The sequence below is a fragment of the Capsicum annuum genome, chromosome 11 (genome assembly GCF_002878395.1).
Source record: "Capsicum annuum cultivar UCD-10X-F1 chromosome 11, UCD10Xv1.1, whole genome shotgun sequence".
NCBI lineage: Eukaryota > Viridiplantae > Streptophyta > Magnoliopsida > Solanales > Solanaceae > Capsicum > Capsicum annuum.
The window spans coordinates 6,250,927-6,268,353 of record NC_061121.1 but is presented as its reverse complement, the minus strand read 5'-3'; the positions used below and the strand labels follow the sequence as shown (position 1 = coordinate 6,268,353).

Below are 17,427 nucleotides of genomic sequence, written 5' to 3'. Positions count from 1 at the left end.
GCAATCAATACTAATCTTGCCAAAGTTGTATTGTCGATCTTGTGTTTGAAAAATATGAGGAATATTAGGTTTTTTTTTTTTCTAATCTTATTGCCGTAAACAATGATGGAGTCAGAAATTCAAATTAGAGGACTAAAAAAGAAAAGAATTCACATCGACACTTTCTATTACTATGAATTACTCCCTTTGTTTTATATTACTCGGTCCATGTTGACCTAGCGGATGACACATTTCCCTTAAAGAAAACTTTAATCAAAGGTGTATTTTACTAAACTAACTTTACTAACGATGCTTTGTTACTCTAAATTTGACTACTACAATTACTTTATCTACTTATTTAATACTTAGGGTAGTATAGGAAAAACGCAACAAAACAAGTAGACACACACGTCCTAGCTGCATATCTCACGTGAATTGCTATATATTACGTGTGTGTCTACTTGTTCAACTTTATCCTAGTTTAAATATCTATTTATGCATATCCAAAGTTGAAGGACATAAATACCGGCTAAAGCAAATTGAAGGGTACATTTATATATTATGCACTTCTAACAAGGGAAAAATCGACAAAAACATACTTTGGCAAAACTATTTTGCGATATATCCATTTATTTTCTTTTTGATTTAATTTTTAGGGTTAGTTAGGGTAAAAGTGAAAAAAAAGTTGTAAAAGTGGGGCACACACGGATCAAGGGACAATTTCATTGTTTTTACAACTTTGAAAATTTAATATAGTACATCTAACACCCTCCACTTCTTCCAATATTAAAAAAAAAACTTCTCTCTCCTCTTCAACTTCAAATCTTCCTCTACTCTCAAGAATTTTCTCTCAAACATCATTTTTTATTTTTCTTCTTCTCCAGCGACAAAGGGCTCACTTTTGCGTCATAAAGTAAGTTAAAATAAAATTTTGATTATTTGTAGATCCATTTTATCGATTTTTATTGTTAACTGTTTTGAAGTGATGCAGTATAGAAATTTTTTTCGAATGTGGTTGATTAAATAGTTAAAATATGAGAATCTTATAAGTAATTAGTTTGATTCCGAAGCAACGATTGAGTTTTGATTCGACAATTTCGATAGATTTTTTCACCGATCACGGTGTTGAATTTTGAATTTTTTGTTAAGAAATTTTACTTTAGTTCTGGTATTTTTTGAGTACTACAGTGTTGAATAGTGGAATAATTGTTAATTTATGAATTATTTTGGCTATTTGATTCGAGCAATGACTTATTTCTGTCCGTAGACTTATGGTCTATGAAATTAATATTTAGGTGTATAAAATTCTTTTAAAATATGATTGATGAAATAGTCAAAATTAAAAGATTAATAGCTAATTAGTTTGATTTGTAGCAATAGTTGAGTTTTGATACTACATGTTTGATTTAAAATTTTTCATTCATCATTCTGTCAACTGTTTAATGGTGGGGTAATTCTTAATTATTTTGACCTTTTTATTTGAGAATTGAATTGTTTCTGTTAATAGACTTGTGGTCTATGAATTGACAATGACAGAATTGTTGAATAAGAAGCTGAGGATGAAAAGGAAAAAGCAGCAGACAAAGAAGAAGGAGAAGACAAAAAAGATGGACAGAAAGAAGAAAAAGAAGAAACAGACAAAAAAGATGTGGTCTTTGACATCGTTGATTTCATCAACGATAACATTTGTGTGATGAGGACAAAGACATTTGAATGCTAATATTGTTAATGTTTAAGACTTTTTTTTTTTTTTAGAAACAAGGAAGTTGAATGATCTATTGTCAGGATATGACAAATATTTTTTTATTTTATGAAAATTGTTATGATTTTGCACTGAATCTGTTTTTATCAAACTGTATTATTGCATGAAATTTAAATATGCATTGTATTTTCATAACTGATACAGTGTATGATTGACTTCATTGAATGTATATTTAATCTTCTGTATACTGTTAGCATGTCTATCATTATCATGCTACTCGATTTTAAGTTGATGTGTAGTTTCATCAACTATGATTCTATGAAAAATAATATTAATATTATGAAAAAATATAAATATTTTTATTTATTCAATCTCACTACATTCATGTTACACCTTTTCAAACAATGAATACTAGCATTATACCACATAACATTATTTTTAGGCCATTCTTCCTTTCTTCGGCTAAAATCAATTACACAATTATAAAATTTGCGACCTGAATTTGAGTTCGTGTGTGCTGTCCTCAAGACAGCCACATTTCCACAATGACAATTTAGAGTCTTTTTAGAAATGAATGTTTGAGATGCTTGAGACATTGGAGAATTTTAAAATAAAATAATGAGGGGTGAAGGACTTTATATATGAAGTAAAAAGAAGTGTTAATATTGAAGGAATAAAAAATTAGTCATTTGTTATCGTTGAAACAATAATTGCATTTTCTGAACTATTGGTGACACTTAATAGACTGTCATCGATCATGACCTATGTCAATCATCAACAAGATATTAAAGTCTACTGTAGACACTCGTAATCAATGTACCATCAATAACATGTTTAAAAAGAAAATAATTAAGTAAAAAATATACTTTTGCTTTTGAGAGTCCATCGATTCAATTGGTCTACCGTAGACTTATACTGTAGGTAGTGAATCAATTGATCTATGGATCATTGGTGGATCTCATAGATGTATGTACATGATTATAGATCCTTGCTAGCATGTTGTTTAAAAATAAATAAAAAAATAAATGTAGTGTGAAATTCTACACATGTGAGTAAGTTTAAACAAGTCACATAATCATATTAGAGCTTATATAAATCAGGGGTGGTGAATTAAGGTGTGTGTGGATGGGTAGTGGTTAAACAAACAATATCGTAAAAGTAATGTTTGTCAAAACACAAGTATGTTTGAAGATGTTAGTTATATTTGATGCCTACCCCCATCCACATACTTCTTCAATCACCACTCCCAAATCAAAAGAGTATATGGATGGGTAGTCATCAAATACAATCAAAATTTTCAAAACATACTTGTGCTTTGACAAACATTACTTTGGGAATGTTGATTGTTCAATCACTATCCATCCACATAATCCTTCAATCACCACCCCCAATTTGTATAAGCTCTAACAAGATCATGTGACTTGTTTAAACTCCTTTATATGTGTAGAAACCCACAATTTATTTATTTTTTATTTAATTATTTATTTTTAAACAACATCCAAGTGAGGGTCTATAAGACTATAACCATGTACATAGATCTATGTGATCTATGAATGATCAAGAGAGTAATTGATGCACGACCTACAGTATAGATCTACAATAGACCAAATAAATCGATGGACCATCAAAGCACAAGTATATTTTTTACATGGGATTAACATGGGTCAGTATCGATGACAGTCTATTAAGTGTCACTAATAGTTCAAGATTATTTGTTTAGCTAACAGTTCAAGTGATTATGTGTTTAAACTTTTTTTAATTTAATAATTTTCTTTCACCACCCCCAAATCATGTGATTATGTATTAAACTTTTTAAATTTAATTATTTCTTTCAAACTACAAGCTACTGATGATTCATTGATTCATATAATTTACGATTGACCTATATGTCTGGTCGAGGAGTGACAATGTCTAAGATCGATGATAGTGTATAAAATATTATATGGTGTAGCGTAGATCGATTTGCTTGTCTATGATAGACTATATATGTGATCTGAATTTACTATCACATAATTTTTACTCTTCGTGAAATTAATCAAGGCAATCTACAATTGTATTCATTGAACAAGCATCTCCATAAACACAATCCTATGAATTTCTCTTATGCTTGGACCCTTACCATCACGAAAATGATTTAAGCATAGTAAAGCAATTATCTCGAATAAGATTTTCTTATTTCTGCTCGTGGCGTGTTCAACACCGCACGTGTGGAACCCAACATACTTGTATAAGCGAAATTTATTCGAGGATTCGTACTTCCGTGCCCGCAACAACCAGCCGCAACCACGAAATACACATTTCACCTTCAACAATTTGGTGCAGCTCTTCTTCGTAAAATAATTGAAAGACTGCCTCACTGATGCTTCGTTTAGTAACATTTTCTACTCTTTCTAGTCGACGAATATTTGATCACAATAGAAATTGGTTCCATCGACGAAGGAATTTTTTGGTTGTGATTCCGTTCCACAATCTTCTTCCGTGTCTTGCGAGTCCGATGAAATGTATTCCACATGCATAGAATCATCTTCCATATTAATTGGATGATCGTCATCATTCTCTTAATCATTCAAATCGTCGTGGACTATCGGGCGCTTAGGTGGGTGGTGATGAATTCAACGGTTCTTTAAAGGGCCCCTCAACTACATTTATCCTTAAAATTGGCCTAAAGCCATCAGCATCAACATCCACCATGTACAACGACACACGTTTAATATGATCGTAGGATGCATATTTTCCCTTAAATATATTAGATAAATAATCATCACGTCACTCAGTGCACAATCTAGATCCTCGCTCTCTATTACGCTTGCAACCAACTCATCATATGAATCGTTGCGGCAAACCGCAATGGAAAATGTCAACTTAGTAAAAGATTTCCATTTCCAACATTTGAGAGTCTCCTCCTATTCTCCCATGAAATCACCAGAAACCAGAATAAATTCTGCAATAGTCATCCTAGAATTAAGTTTTGATCAACGGTATATTATGTTGCGGGTCTATGTCGGGATGTATGCACGATCGATGACTGTTTGATGCCTGGGCAGATATCAGTACAAAAACCTTGAAATTGCAAATATTTCTTCTAATCAACGATCCTTAGGTTTATGGAATAGAAAAATGAGCTTGGAGTCGCCTGAACTACTGTAATGTACTTTCTAAAGAGGTTTTGAGTAATGTGAGTGATTTAAACCTTTTTAACAATGGTGGAAAGTGTGTTTGAAAAGATAACAAATAAATGGGGTAATAATGAATGTAATGGACAAGTTTATGATGTTTGTGGACTGATTTAGAGCTGATTACCGGAAAAGTAGCCTGAATCGGAGCTTTTTGAAGGGAAGGAACCTTCTATTTTAAGCTTTTGAATTTTTTTTAAATTATTTTTGTATTATATAATGGTGAATGATGGAGTGAGTTGAAGTGTATTATTAAAAACTTGTGGGTGAATTTATTAAATTGAAAATATTGAGTTAAAGTGTATTATTATAAAATTTATGGATAAATTTGTCGAGTTGAAAAAGTTATTGATGATGTGGATTAAAGTGGTATAGGACAAATTTTAAAAAACTTGTGCCTAAATAGTTTTGAGAAGTGACTTTTTGGCAGCAAACCCTTTCTAACAATGGATTTCAAGACTCGAACCAAACCCTAGGCACTAGTTATACACACTCCATGTCATTAAGGTACGAATAAATTATTAGGAGCAAAAGAAATAATTTAATTATATTTTTCTTTTGAGTTTTCTTGTTTGAATTACAAATCGTAATAGTCACCTAGATTATTGACGTATTATTGTGAGCAGCTTTTTCTTTTTTTGCTTTCAGTTTGGAAATTTCTCATTTTCATATTCTTGTTTACTTCTGCAGATTTTAATTGGCTATTCTTGTTTCACAATGCTTCCTAATGGCAAAAAACATGCTTGTGATCAAAGTGTATCTCTGGATTTACTAACTAGTAGCCTTCCCGAGAACGTTATCGATGATATTCTTATATGTTTGCCTTTACGAGATGCCGTGAGGACAAGCATCTTATCTACAAAATGGAGATATAAATGGTGCAGAATTCCTCAGTTGAATCTCGACCCAACACTTTGGGGAACAGCAAAGGACGTGACTCTTATAACTAAATTTACTAACATTATGTGTCATCTTTTTGCTTCTCATGTTGGATCAATTACTAAGGTTATCCTCGAGAATTATTATCTTGGAGATTGTCCCGTGATTGACAAGTTGATATATTTCCTCTCTAGGAATAGTGTTCAACATCTTGATTTTTCATTCGACCTATGTAACCCGCCCAAATTGCCTTCTTCAATTTTCAATTGTTCTCAATTGATGCATCTGTCTCTCAGAGATTGTTCAATACAGTTTGCTCCACCAGCCTTCAAAGGTTTTGATAGGTTAATTACCCTGGAATTATGTCGCATCACAATATCTTCCAAATTACTTGAAAGTTTTATCTCTAGTTGTCCATTGCTCGATAAGTTAGGGTTGCATGAGACTATTCACTCTGGTGTCATTGAAATTAATGCTCCCATGCTGCGAGCCTTTGACTTCACTGAAGGAGAAGGGTCTATAATTTTAAAAAGTGTCCCTCGTCTTGTAAAACTTTCACTTTGTTATTTGTTTTATTATGCGGACACAAGAAATTGTTTTGACTCTTTCTATTATCTCGAACATCTTGACTTGAAATGCGAAAGTCTCAAGGTAAATGTGCTTTATCACTTCATTGAGCATTTTTCATAGATTGTATATGTTTAGGGCTTTGAGTCATTTTGTGTTTTCTTCCTAGCTCTTGTCTGCTGCAGCAAGTGAAGTACCAATAAGGCTTCCGTTTGATCTTAACTGTCTCAAGCATCTTCGCCTTGACGAGATTTGTTTCGCTAAATTGGAAGTCCTCTCGTTTGTTCTTTTCTTGATTAGAAGTTCTCAGCATTTGCAATATTTGGAAATTGAGGTTCGTAACCAATTTGCTCCTTCATTTTTCTTTCTTTTATTTTACGTTTTTAATCCTCACTAAGTTTGGAGAGTTTTTTCAACTCATTTATCTTTCATATGTAGATTGGTCACCCAGTTCATGATGATAGTCCAGAACAACAGTGTCTTAAATTGGAAGCTTTCTCAGATGTGACATTTAATCACCTTAAGAAAGTTAAGCTAAGAGGTATTATAGGCTCAAACCGTGAGATGCAGCTTATCAAGCTTCTATTGGCCAAGTCTCCCGTGCTAAGGACAATGCTAATCGAGACCTTTTCTAGTTATAAGGAAGCCAGTGAAAAAAACAAAAACAAAATCCCTATTGTGTTAAATTCGTTTCGGCGTGCATCACCTAAAGTAGAAGTTGTTTATGATTGTCATGTTGATTAATTTGTTTTGTTATGAATTTGTTCTTACAATGCCAAGGGATGTTCTTGATTGATTTATTAGTGAAATAAGACTTAAGACATGAATTGATTTGTGTGGTTATTTCATTCGATGTTTTTTCTTTTTTGGGTCAAACAAACAGACTATTATTAAACAAAACCCCATTACATCAAGTACTGGATATGCTTGCTACAGTACGCCTCAGTAACCCACCTTCTCCCACCTTCTGTACAAATTTCTCAACCCAACTTCTATCTTTTCTGTCATATCTTCTATGTATCTTATCGACTAATTTCAACTTGCATTCTAACTGTATCTTCCTGCATGTGATTGTGGGATGTGGTAATTTGTCATTCCACACTGCTTCATTCCTTGCAGACCAAATGTGGAAGATTAATCCTATTGTTATTGCCCAAATCAGTGCTCGACTCATTTTACCTGGAACCTTTCTTGCAGTTCTAGTCCACCAGTCTTGTAATGTCCGGTTTTGCATTTTGATATGTAGCCAGTGACATATTTCCGCAACACAAGCTTGTGAGCAGGCACATTGATAGAATAGATGATAAATTGTCTCAGGTTCGTTGTTGCATAGAGCATAGGTGTCCTCATCACACAAACCCAACCTCTTTAATCTAGCTCTTGTCATCAATCTCTTGTGCATTGCTACCCAACAAATAAACTGATGTTTCGGAATGCTAGCTTTACACCACACCCCTCTCCATTCAGGCCACTGAAGCATTTGTCCCCTGAGCCACGTATAATCGCTATGCACTGTGTATTTCCCTTGTTTTAGCCATCCATTATTGTGGTATCCAGCGGCAAATTTACTCTTCAAAGCTCAAATCTGTTTCCAGTACCAACATGAGTCTTAAGGGGCTTCATATTGCCACCAATCCTGCCCCTTTATATAGAGATGGTTGACCCATTTCACCCACATATTATCTGCTTTACTTGCTACATTCCCTATGTGTTTTGCTACTGCAGCATCATTCCAGCTTGTACAGTCGACTACATCTAGCCCACCTTCCTTTTTTGACCTACACACCAGATCCCACGCAATTAGAGGTGGCTTATTAGTGTGTACCATCCCTTTCCATATGTATTTCCTGCTTAGATTGATCACCTGTTTCAACACTTTCCGCGGAAGCAAGAACATTGAAGCCCAGTAATATTGTATGTGCATTAGAACTGAGTTATTCCTTTCATTGTTATGTTGTGGGTTACTCAACATGTTTTGTCGTCATCAAATTCATGTACAAGTAAAAATACCTCTAAAGTATTAGAAATGGTTTAAAATTGCTTTCCTTTCAAGTATTGCACGCTAGTTCCCCTGAACATTAAAGTTTAAAGAAAATTACAGTCAAACACTGGTTGGGCATCTTGTTAACAATATTTGGCCTATTTGTTATTATATTTACCTGGTTTAGACTAATTTGTGTATCTCTTGAAATTATCCTTTCAACCCTAATCTCTCTTCAATCTCTTTCTCAATCAAACCAAATCTCTCTGGTTCAAACCGATTAAGAGGACGTTTACTAGTAACCATTCCCGTACATCCATTGTTTGTCTTGTGTTATGTTTAACGAAAGACAACAACTTATCAGCTTCTCTTGAAGTTGGATTTACATACTACTAGAAGGAACATACAGAACAACTGATTTGTCATTCATACATAATTCTAAAAGTCAGACAAAAAGTGATTTGTTCTATTTGGTTTTCATCAACGGTATTATGAGCTAAAGTGAAATATTTGTATTTTTTTGTTCTTTTGATTTTCCTTATATTATTGATGCATTAATGTAATGTATTTTCACTAGCATCCTTTTCTTTTTCTTCTTTTAGGTGTAGTATGTTGCTGTTTCTTTTCTATTTCTTATCTTCATAATCTTGTTTGCTTTCTGCAGATTTTCAGTATGCAATTATTGTTTCATTATGTCTTCTAATAGAGAAAAACATGCTTGTCAAAGTGTACCTCTGGATGCACTCAGTAGCTTTCCTGAGAATATAGTCGATGATATTCTTATATGTTTGCCTTTACAAGATGCGGTGAGGACAAGCATCTTATCCACAAAATGGAGATATAAATGGTGCAGAATTCCTCAGTTGAAACTCGATAAAACACTTTGGAGGAACAACAATGAACACGAAAGCTCGTTCAACTAAATTATCAAACATTATCTATCACCTGTTGGCCTATCATGTTGGAGCGATTTCTAAGTTTGTTCTCGCCCTTGATGTTGGAGATTGTCCTGAGATTAACAAGTTGATATATTTTCTCTCTAGGAATGGCATTCAACATCTTGATCTTGGCTTCTATCCATCTAACCAGTGCAAATTGTGTTCTTCATTATTCACTTGTTTGCAATTGAGGCATTTGTGTCTCCAAAGTTGTTCAATACCGCTTGCTCTACGCGCCTTCAAAGGATTTGGTAGGTTAATTAACCTAGAATTACGTAGCGTCACAACTTATTCCAAATTGCTTGAAAGTTTAATCAGTAGTTGCCCGTTTCTCGTGCAGTTGGGGTTGTATCATAATTGTTACTCTGATGCCATTGAAATTAGTGCTCCCATGCTGCAGACCTTTGACTTTATCGAACGTATAGGATTTATATGTATTAAAACTGTCCCTAACTTTGCAAAACCTTCACTTTGGCATGTTGAAAGTCACTTGGGGACAGGCAACTGTTTTGAGATTATCTCTGCTCTTGAACATCTTGAATAGAATTACATTAGTCTCAAGGTAAATGTGTTTTAATCATTGAGCATTTTCCTATATGTCTCCCATGCTAAAGAAAATGCTAATCGTGCCCTATTTAGATTATGATGATGCTAGTGAAAAGATCAAAAATGAAGTATTGCGGCATAATCTACACCAATTCAGCAGTATATCTCGTGACTTGTCCCCTTCAGGATACAACAGCCCATCAACGATATATAACTCAAGCAACTCCAGATTAGTTGAAGAGTCCAAAGCTTCACCATAAGAACACCTTCCTTCAACATATATTTACTCTTTGTATAGTGAATGTAGTTAAAGACTTAGAATATTTTCTTTATCTCAACTCTTTCCTTCACTAATATATTTATTCTTTTTTGGTATAGTGAATATAGTTGAAGACTTAGAAATTTTTCTTTGTCTCAACTCTCTCTTTCACTTCACATTTTTTTCTTCTACACATTAAAGGAAGAAACACAACTATTTATAGGTGATGAATTCTTCCATGTATTGAATAGGATGAATGAGGGGCAGTAATGTGGGTAGATGAATAGTTTTGAGGTTACATATGTTACATGAGTTATAAAGGGATGAATAGTGGGAAAATAAAGACTTATTGGTTATAGGAGTTTCAAGAAACTCATGACCACATTCTTCCACTAACAAATATAAGTAATAATATTCATAATACACAATTTATACCTACTAACATATGCATTTAATTTAATAATAAAATATATATACACCAACATTCCCTCACTTATTTTAATATTAAATTATGAGAGTTCACCAATTTAGTTGAAGGCAGATTATTGTGCATAATAAAGGTGTGTTCTGCATTAAACCTTCACTTAGTAAAATATTAAACCTTACTCCAGAGTAAGTAGTGGTCTCAGACTTGAACTATAACTGCTTAAGGGAAATAAAGTGTTACTGCCTACACACAACAATCAAGTTATTAACATAAGCTTTAATAGCCAGCACATTACAATCATGTGCTATCCCGATTTTTCATGAGTGTTTTTGAGAATAAGCCTCATTCTCATAGGAAGCGGCCTACTTCCACACTCATATAGGTGAAATTCGTCGAGAGTGCTCCTGTATTTAGCACCCCACTCATACGAGCTACAGATTTCATTAAGAGTTTTTTAAACTCAACCTCACCCACATTACAAGTTAATGCACTCACATCATAGGAAGGATTAAATAATAGTGCATCCCACATCAAGTCATCATATGATTTGTTCTTCCCATTGAACCTGATTATAGGATCTTTAATCCCCAGGTTGGGTTTCCTCATATATGACTCATGATTTTTTTATAGGCTTCTTTCCTCCCTCTCGATGTGATACAGATCATTTTCTTGCTAAAGACTTGGTTTTGAATCTGCAAGATTATCACAAAGTTAACACAATTAACATTGGTATACCATTGATAAATATGACCTCACAATATTATGTTTTTCTCCTTATGATCCGAATATATCATTATAATAATGATTTATACTCTACCAATAAATTTTGATCCTATCACAATAACTCAAAATAAGATAAATCAGTTTCTCAAAATAAAGTGATTGATTAATTCACTTTTTCACTAGTTGAAGCTAAAATAGTTAGTTCAACCTCCATAATCAATTAGCAAATCATAATTTATTTCTTTATTTCAATAAATAGCACCAAGTGTTTTTTTTTTTCATTTGCATCATAGACACTTTTAAGTATAACATGATTTATTTTAATAAAACAAACCACATTTTTTTCAAGTAAATATACCCGATTTGCTTGTATAACTTGCTTAAGTACTTTTACACAATTTCAGCCAAATGCAACTAGCCACATCTTTCATATTTCATTAGGCTACTAAATTCCTTTTTTTTTCCACACCACTTTCACATATTTGAATCAAAAGGAGTTACATGACTTATACAATTAATAAAATGTATTTCTCAAATTTTTTCATCATAATGTACCATGTCAAGGAAAAGTTCATCACATAATTTAGGTATTTTTCATTTCAAGAATGAAATTTATCTCACTCAAATATTTAATGTCAAATGGCTACTCAACATTTTTTATTCTTTCTTTGATAACATGCTAAAGCCAAATATAAAGACATCAAGTCATACACAAATTAATAATGATATGTGATTTACTCCAACAATAATTATGCACTTATAACACTTTTACATAGCTCATTCTCAAAAGTGTAAATGTCACAATTTTATGGTGATTTTTCTCATTTCATTAGCCCCCACTATTTTGAGCATTTGAAACACCACTTTATGTTTATTAAAAGTAGTATCATTTTATTCAAAATAAAAGATTAGATAATTTTTTTTTTTTACCTTTTCTCCGAAACAAGCAGAAAAGTTTTTTACCTTTCATCCCCTTGAGTTGAGCAAGTTGAAAGATACTTTACTTGTTGTCCCTTCTCTTCTATTTCTTGAAGAGACGTGATGTTGAGATCTCTCTTCTTGATATCCACAATTTTTCAAACTGTAACAAAATATGAATCTCCTTAAAATTGTTGGTGTAATATACCATGATTACAATAATTGTCACAATTGAAATAAAATGAACAAAAAAATGAAGAAAATAAGATCATCTTCTTCTTGGCTGAGGCACGGATATCTCGCTTTTTTTAAGGAGATTCAAGTCTACTGCGGCATAATCTACACAGATCCAGCAGTATATCTCGTGAATTGTCCCCTCCAGGATACAACAGTCCATCAATGATGTACAACTCAGGTAACTCCGGATTAGTCGAAGAGTCCAAAGCTCCACAATAAGAACACCTTCCTTCAACATATATTTACTCTCTTTGTATAGTGAATATTGTTAAAGATTTAGAATATTTTCTTTGTCTTAACTCTTTTCTTCAGTAATATATTTATTCTTTTTTGGTATAGTGAATATAGTTGAAGACTTAAAAAAAAATTTCTCTCAACTCTCTCTTTCACTTCACATTTTTTGCTTCTACACATTAAAGGACGAAACACAACTATTTATAGGTGATGAATTCTTCCATGTAGTGAATAGAATGAATGAGGGATAGTAATGTGGTAGATGAATAGTTTTGAGGTTGCATATGTTACATGAGTTATAAAGGAATGAATAATGGGCAAATAAAGACTTAGTGGTTATAGGAGTTTCAAGAAACTCATAACCACATTCTTTCACTAACAAATGTAAGTAATAATATTCTGTAATACCCCGTAAAATTCGTGTGTGTTAGCCTCTAGTAGTATGCTCAAAAAGTTGAAAAGACTTGAAATTTTTTTCTAAGTGTTAAAGAGACTTAGTCTCATTTTTAGCTTCCAATCTTTAGAGATTTTATGTTTGACCTTTCCGACATACGATTTTCAATTTTCAAGTTGTGTTACGATTGGACAAGCTTATAGTACATATTAGGTGAGTTTCAGAATTTTTGGACCCCGTTTAGGGAACGTTTGGATTCCCAAAACAATGGCATCATGCGATTAGACCACGTTGCATAGTCCACAGTACTGCGATATAGCATGCGATGCATGCTCCAGTCCGGTGGGATAGAGCATGTGACTCATGCTCTGCTGCACGTGCCTAGAAATTTCAGCATTAAACTCCCATCTCATTAAGGGCATTTGGGGTATTTTCTATTCTTTTATAGCCTTAACACGAAATTAAAGCCCTAAATCACCTCATTGTTGATATTTCTCTCAAAAACCACCAAGAACACTCTCTAGGGTTTTAAACTGATAATTCAAATAACTTAAGAATCAACCGTGGGTTTTTGAGATTGATTGAAGATTTTAAATCTCCAAACCATAGACTTCAAGAATCATCCATTATTTTCCGTAATCGAGGTACGCGGGGGTTTTCTAAAATCTCATGGGCATAGAAATCATGTTTTTAAGAAAAGGGTTTTGGATTTATGAATATATTCATGTTTTAGATGTTAGCAACGTGATTAGCTTTGTGGTTAGTCATTAGTTAGTTTGTTACATTTTTTTAGGAGTCAATAAGTAGTTTCCTAGTCTTTAGGCTGCAGGAGTAGTGGATTCAGTATTAGATTCAGATATTTTAGGAAAAAATAAACATTTGTTTAGTGGTTTTTATCTTATTTAAGGACTCTTGTAATTTCATATTTGTAACTTGAATACAGAGTAAATTCCCACACTTACAGAGTCTCTTTCTTTTCATTGCTGTTGTAGTGTATTTTTCTATCATTTGGTATCAAAGCCAGAAAAAGTTTTTTCCTTTTTTGGAGTACTATTGCAGCAACAAAACAATGACCACTAAAAATTTTGTTCATCCCGCTATTCCGCGTTTCGATGGTCATTACGACCATTGGAGTATGTTGATGGAAAACTTTCTTAAGTCCAAAGAGTTTTGGCCAGTTGTGAGTGTTGGCGTACAATAGCCAACCACTGGTACTTCCTTGTCGAAAGCACAGAAGGTAGAGTTGGATAGTCTAAGGTTAAAAGATCTCAAGGAGAAGAATTACCTTTTTCAGGCTATTGATCGCTCAATACTGGAAACAATTCTTTGCAAAGATACTTCTAAACAAATATGGGATTCCATGAAGAAGAAGTATCAAGGAACGGCGAAGGCGAAACGACTGTAGCTTCAAGCACTTCGTGGTGAGTTTGAGGCTCTACATATGCAAGGTGGTGAGTCAATAACAGAATATCTCTCTAAAGTTTTGGTTATTGCAACTAAAATGCGAATTCATGGAGAAAACCTAGAGAATGTTACCATCATTGAGAAAATACTTCGCTCGATGACTGTAAAGTTCAATTATATCGTCTGCTCTATTGAAGAATCCAAAGATGCTTATGTTCTTTCTATTGATGAGTTGCAAGGTTCTTTGTTGGTTCATGAGCAGAAATTAAACCAACAAGACAAGGATGAAGTAGCATTGAAGGCAGTGATGTCTTCAAAAGGAAGAGATCCAGAAAAAGACAAGTGGGAAAGGAAAAAATTGTCACTAGAAAGGGGAGAAAAACAAAGCTGGCGATTGCCAGGAAAAGGAAAAAAGATGCGACAAGTCTCAAGTTGAAAGACGTGATAAGTCACAAGTTAAATGCTATCGATGCTATCGATTTGGACACTACCGATTTGAGTGTCGTACTAATTTAAGTAAGAATAGTGGTGGTAGATCTAATTTTACAGCAAGAAATGAAGACGCGGAAACAAAGGAAGAAGAAGAGAAGGTTTCACTTTTGATGGTGTATACTTACAAAGAGAAAGTTCCCACGAATTTGTGGTATCTCGATACCGGCTGCAGTAATCATATGTGTTGGCAGAAAGAGGCATTCTCAAAGTTGGATGAAACTTTTCAAGGTACCGTGAGATTTGGAGATAATTCTATGGTCTCTACTCAGGGAAAAGGAAAGGTAAAAGTATCAACCAAAAACAACTCCATTCATACCATAGGTGATGTGTTTTATGTCCCTGCGTTGAAAACAAATCTATTAAGTGTCGGGTAGCTTCAAAAAAAGGGATATGCACTTAATATTAAAGGTGGAGTTTGTAAGATACAAGATCCTCGTTTGGGGTTAATTGCTCAGATTAATATGTCGTCAAACCATTTGTTTCCTTTATATCTTCACAACTCCATAAAATATTGTCTTTTTGCCAAAGTGAAAAGGATGCCTGGAAGTGGCATTTTTGGTATGGACATTTAAATTTTGGAAGCCTGAAGTTCTTAAATCAAAAACAGTTGGTGTTAGGTCTTCCGCAACTTGAATCTCCCGATAAATTATGTGAAGAGTGCATAGTTAGAAAGCAACATCGTGAATCATTTCCAACAGGAAAGTCTTGGAGGGCAAAGAAGGTGCTGGAGTTGGTCCACTCAGATATCTGTGGTCTGATAAGTCCTACGTCTAATAGAGGTAAACGCTATTTCATTAGCTCCATTGATGATTATAGCATAAATCCATGGGTCTATTTCATAAGAGAAAAATCAGAAGCATTTGAAACTTTTAAGAAGTTTAAAGTGTTTGTTGAAAATGAAGTTGGTTGTAAAATTAAATGTTTGCGGATAGATCGAGGTGGTGAATACAACTCACTAGAATTTGTAAAATTTTGTGAGAAGCATGGAATTAAAAGGCACCTTATGACAACCTACACACCTCAATAGAATGGTGTGAGTGAAAGAAAAAATCACACAATTCTTGATATGGTGCATAGTCTTTTAAAAAGAAGTGGCTTACCAAAAGACTTTTGGGCAGAAGTAGTTCATTGGAGCATTCATATATTAAATAGATGTCCTACCATCTCTATTCAAAATATGACACCTCATGAAGCTTGGAGTAGGTGTAAACCAAATGTTAAGTACTTCTGGATTTTTGGGTTTATAGCATATGCCCGTATTCCAGATGTTGCAAGGAAGAAGTTGGACGATAAAGGTCTAAAATTCATTTTCCTTGGTGTTGATGACAAATCAAAAGCTTATTTCTTGTTCAATCCTATTACCAGGAAAATTATTAGTAGTCGAGATGCTTTTGACGAAGAAGCAATCTGGAATTGGAGCGACAACAGTTCATTTAAAAAATTTCCCTTTACTATTGAAGAAGATGAAGAACCAGAATGGTCTTTGGAGATCAGTTCACAAGAAAGTCCAATAGTACAAGACGCTGGAGGTGTTGAACATGAATCAGGTGATGCTCACTTTAATAATGAACGTCCTCAACATAGCAGAGGTGCACCGAGCTGGATGGAGGATTATGAGGTATATGGGATCAGTAAATCTAGAAATATGGCCAGTCATTTCTGTTTGTTTTTAGATTGTGATCCTATATCTTTCACTGATTCCATCAAAGATCCAAAGTGGCAGCAAGTCATGGATGAGGAGATTAGATCAATTGAAAGAAATAATACCTGGGAGTTGACAAATCTTCCAAAAAATCAGAAAACTATCGGTTTCAAATGGGTTTACAAAATAAAGCTTAAGGAAAACGGAGAGGTTGACAAGTTTAAAGCTCGCTTAGTAGCAAAAGGCTATAAGCAAGAATATGGTGTTGACTACGAAGAGGTGTATGCTCCCGTTACTCGATTAGATACCATAAGATTGGCAAAATGCTTGGAAAATCTTCCAGTTGGACGTGAAGTCTGCCTTCCTACATGGTGAACTATAAGAAAAGGTATTTATTGAACAACTTCCTAGCTATGTGAAATTTGGTGCTGAGAATAAAGTGTTTAGATTGAAAAAGGCTCTGTATAGACTAAAACAAGCTCCAAGAGCTTGGTATAGTCATATAGATGCTTATTTTTTAAAGGAGGGATTTCGAAAGTGTCCATATAAACATACTCTTTATATAAAACAGAGGGGTGCATGGGTTTTAATAGTGTGTTTATATGTGGATGACTTAATTTATACCGGAAGTAATCTGCCCATGATTGAGAATTTTAAGAAGTCCATGATGGTTGAGTTTGACATGTCGGATTTGCGTATGATGCATTATTTTCTTGGTCTAGAAGTGAACCAATCTGTTGATGGAATTTTTATTTCTCAAAAGAAATACGTGTAAGATATTTTGGATAGATTCCAGATGAAAAACTGCAACACTGTGAGCACACCAATGGAGAAGGGTCTGAAGCTCGTCAAAGAACCTGAAGGAAGAAAAATGGACAGCACTTTATACAAAAAAATTACGGAAAGCTTGATGTACTTGACGGCAACAAGGC

The 17,427-nt window shown here is 33.8% G+C and overlaps 1 protein-coding gene across 1 annotated transcript; it reads left to right on the top strand.

Moving 5' to 3' along the window:
- Positions 1-5,248: 5,248 nt before the first annotated feature.
- LOC107847080 (F-box/FBD/LRR-repeat protein At1g13570-like) lies at positions 5,249-7,044 on the top strand. The gene is made up of 4 exons (XM_047399423.1): positions 5,249-5,361; positions 5,545-6,384; positions 6,470-6,634; positions 6,739-7,044. Exons 2-4 carry the CDS (start codon positions 5,572-5,574, stop codon positions 7,042-7,044), a joined length of 1,284 nt encoding a protein of 427 aa, XP_047255379.1. The 5' UTR covers positions 5,249-5,361; positions 5,545-5,571.
- Positions 7,045-17,427: the final 10,383 nt, after the last annotated feature.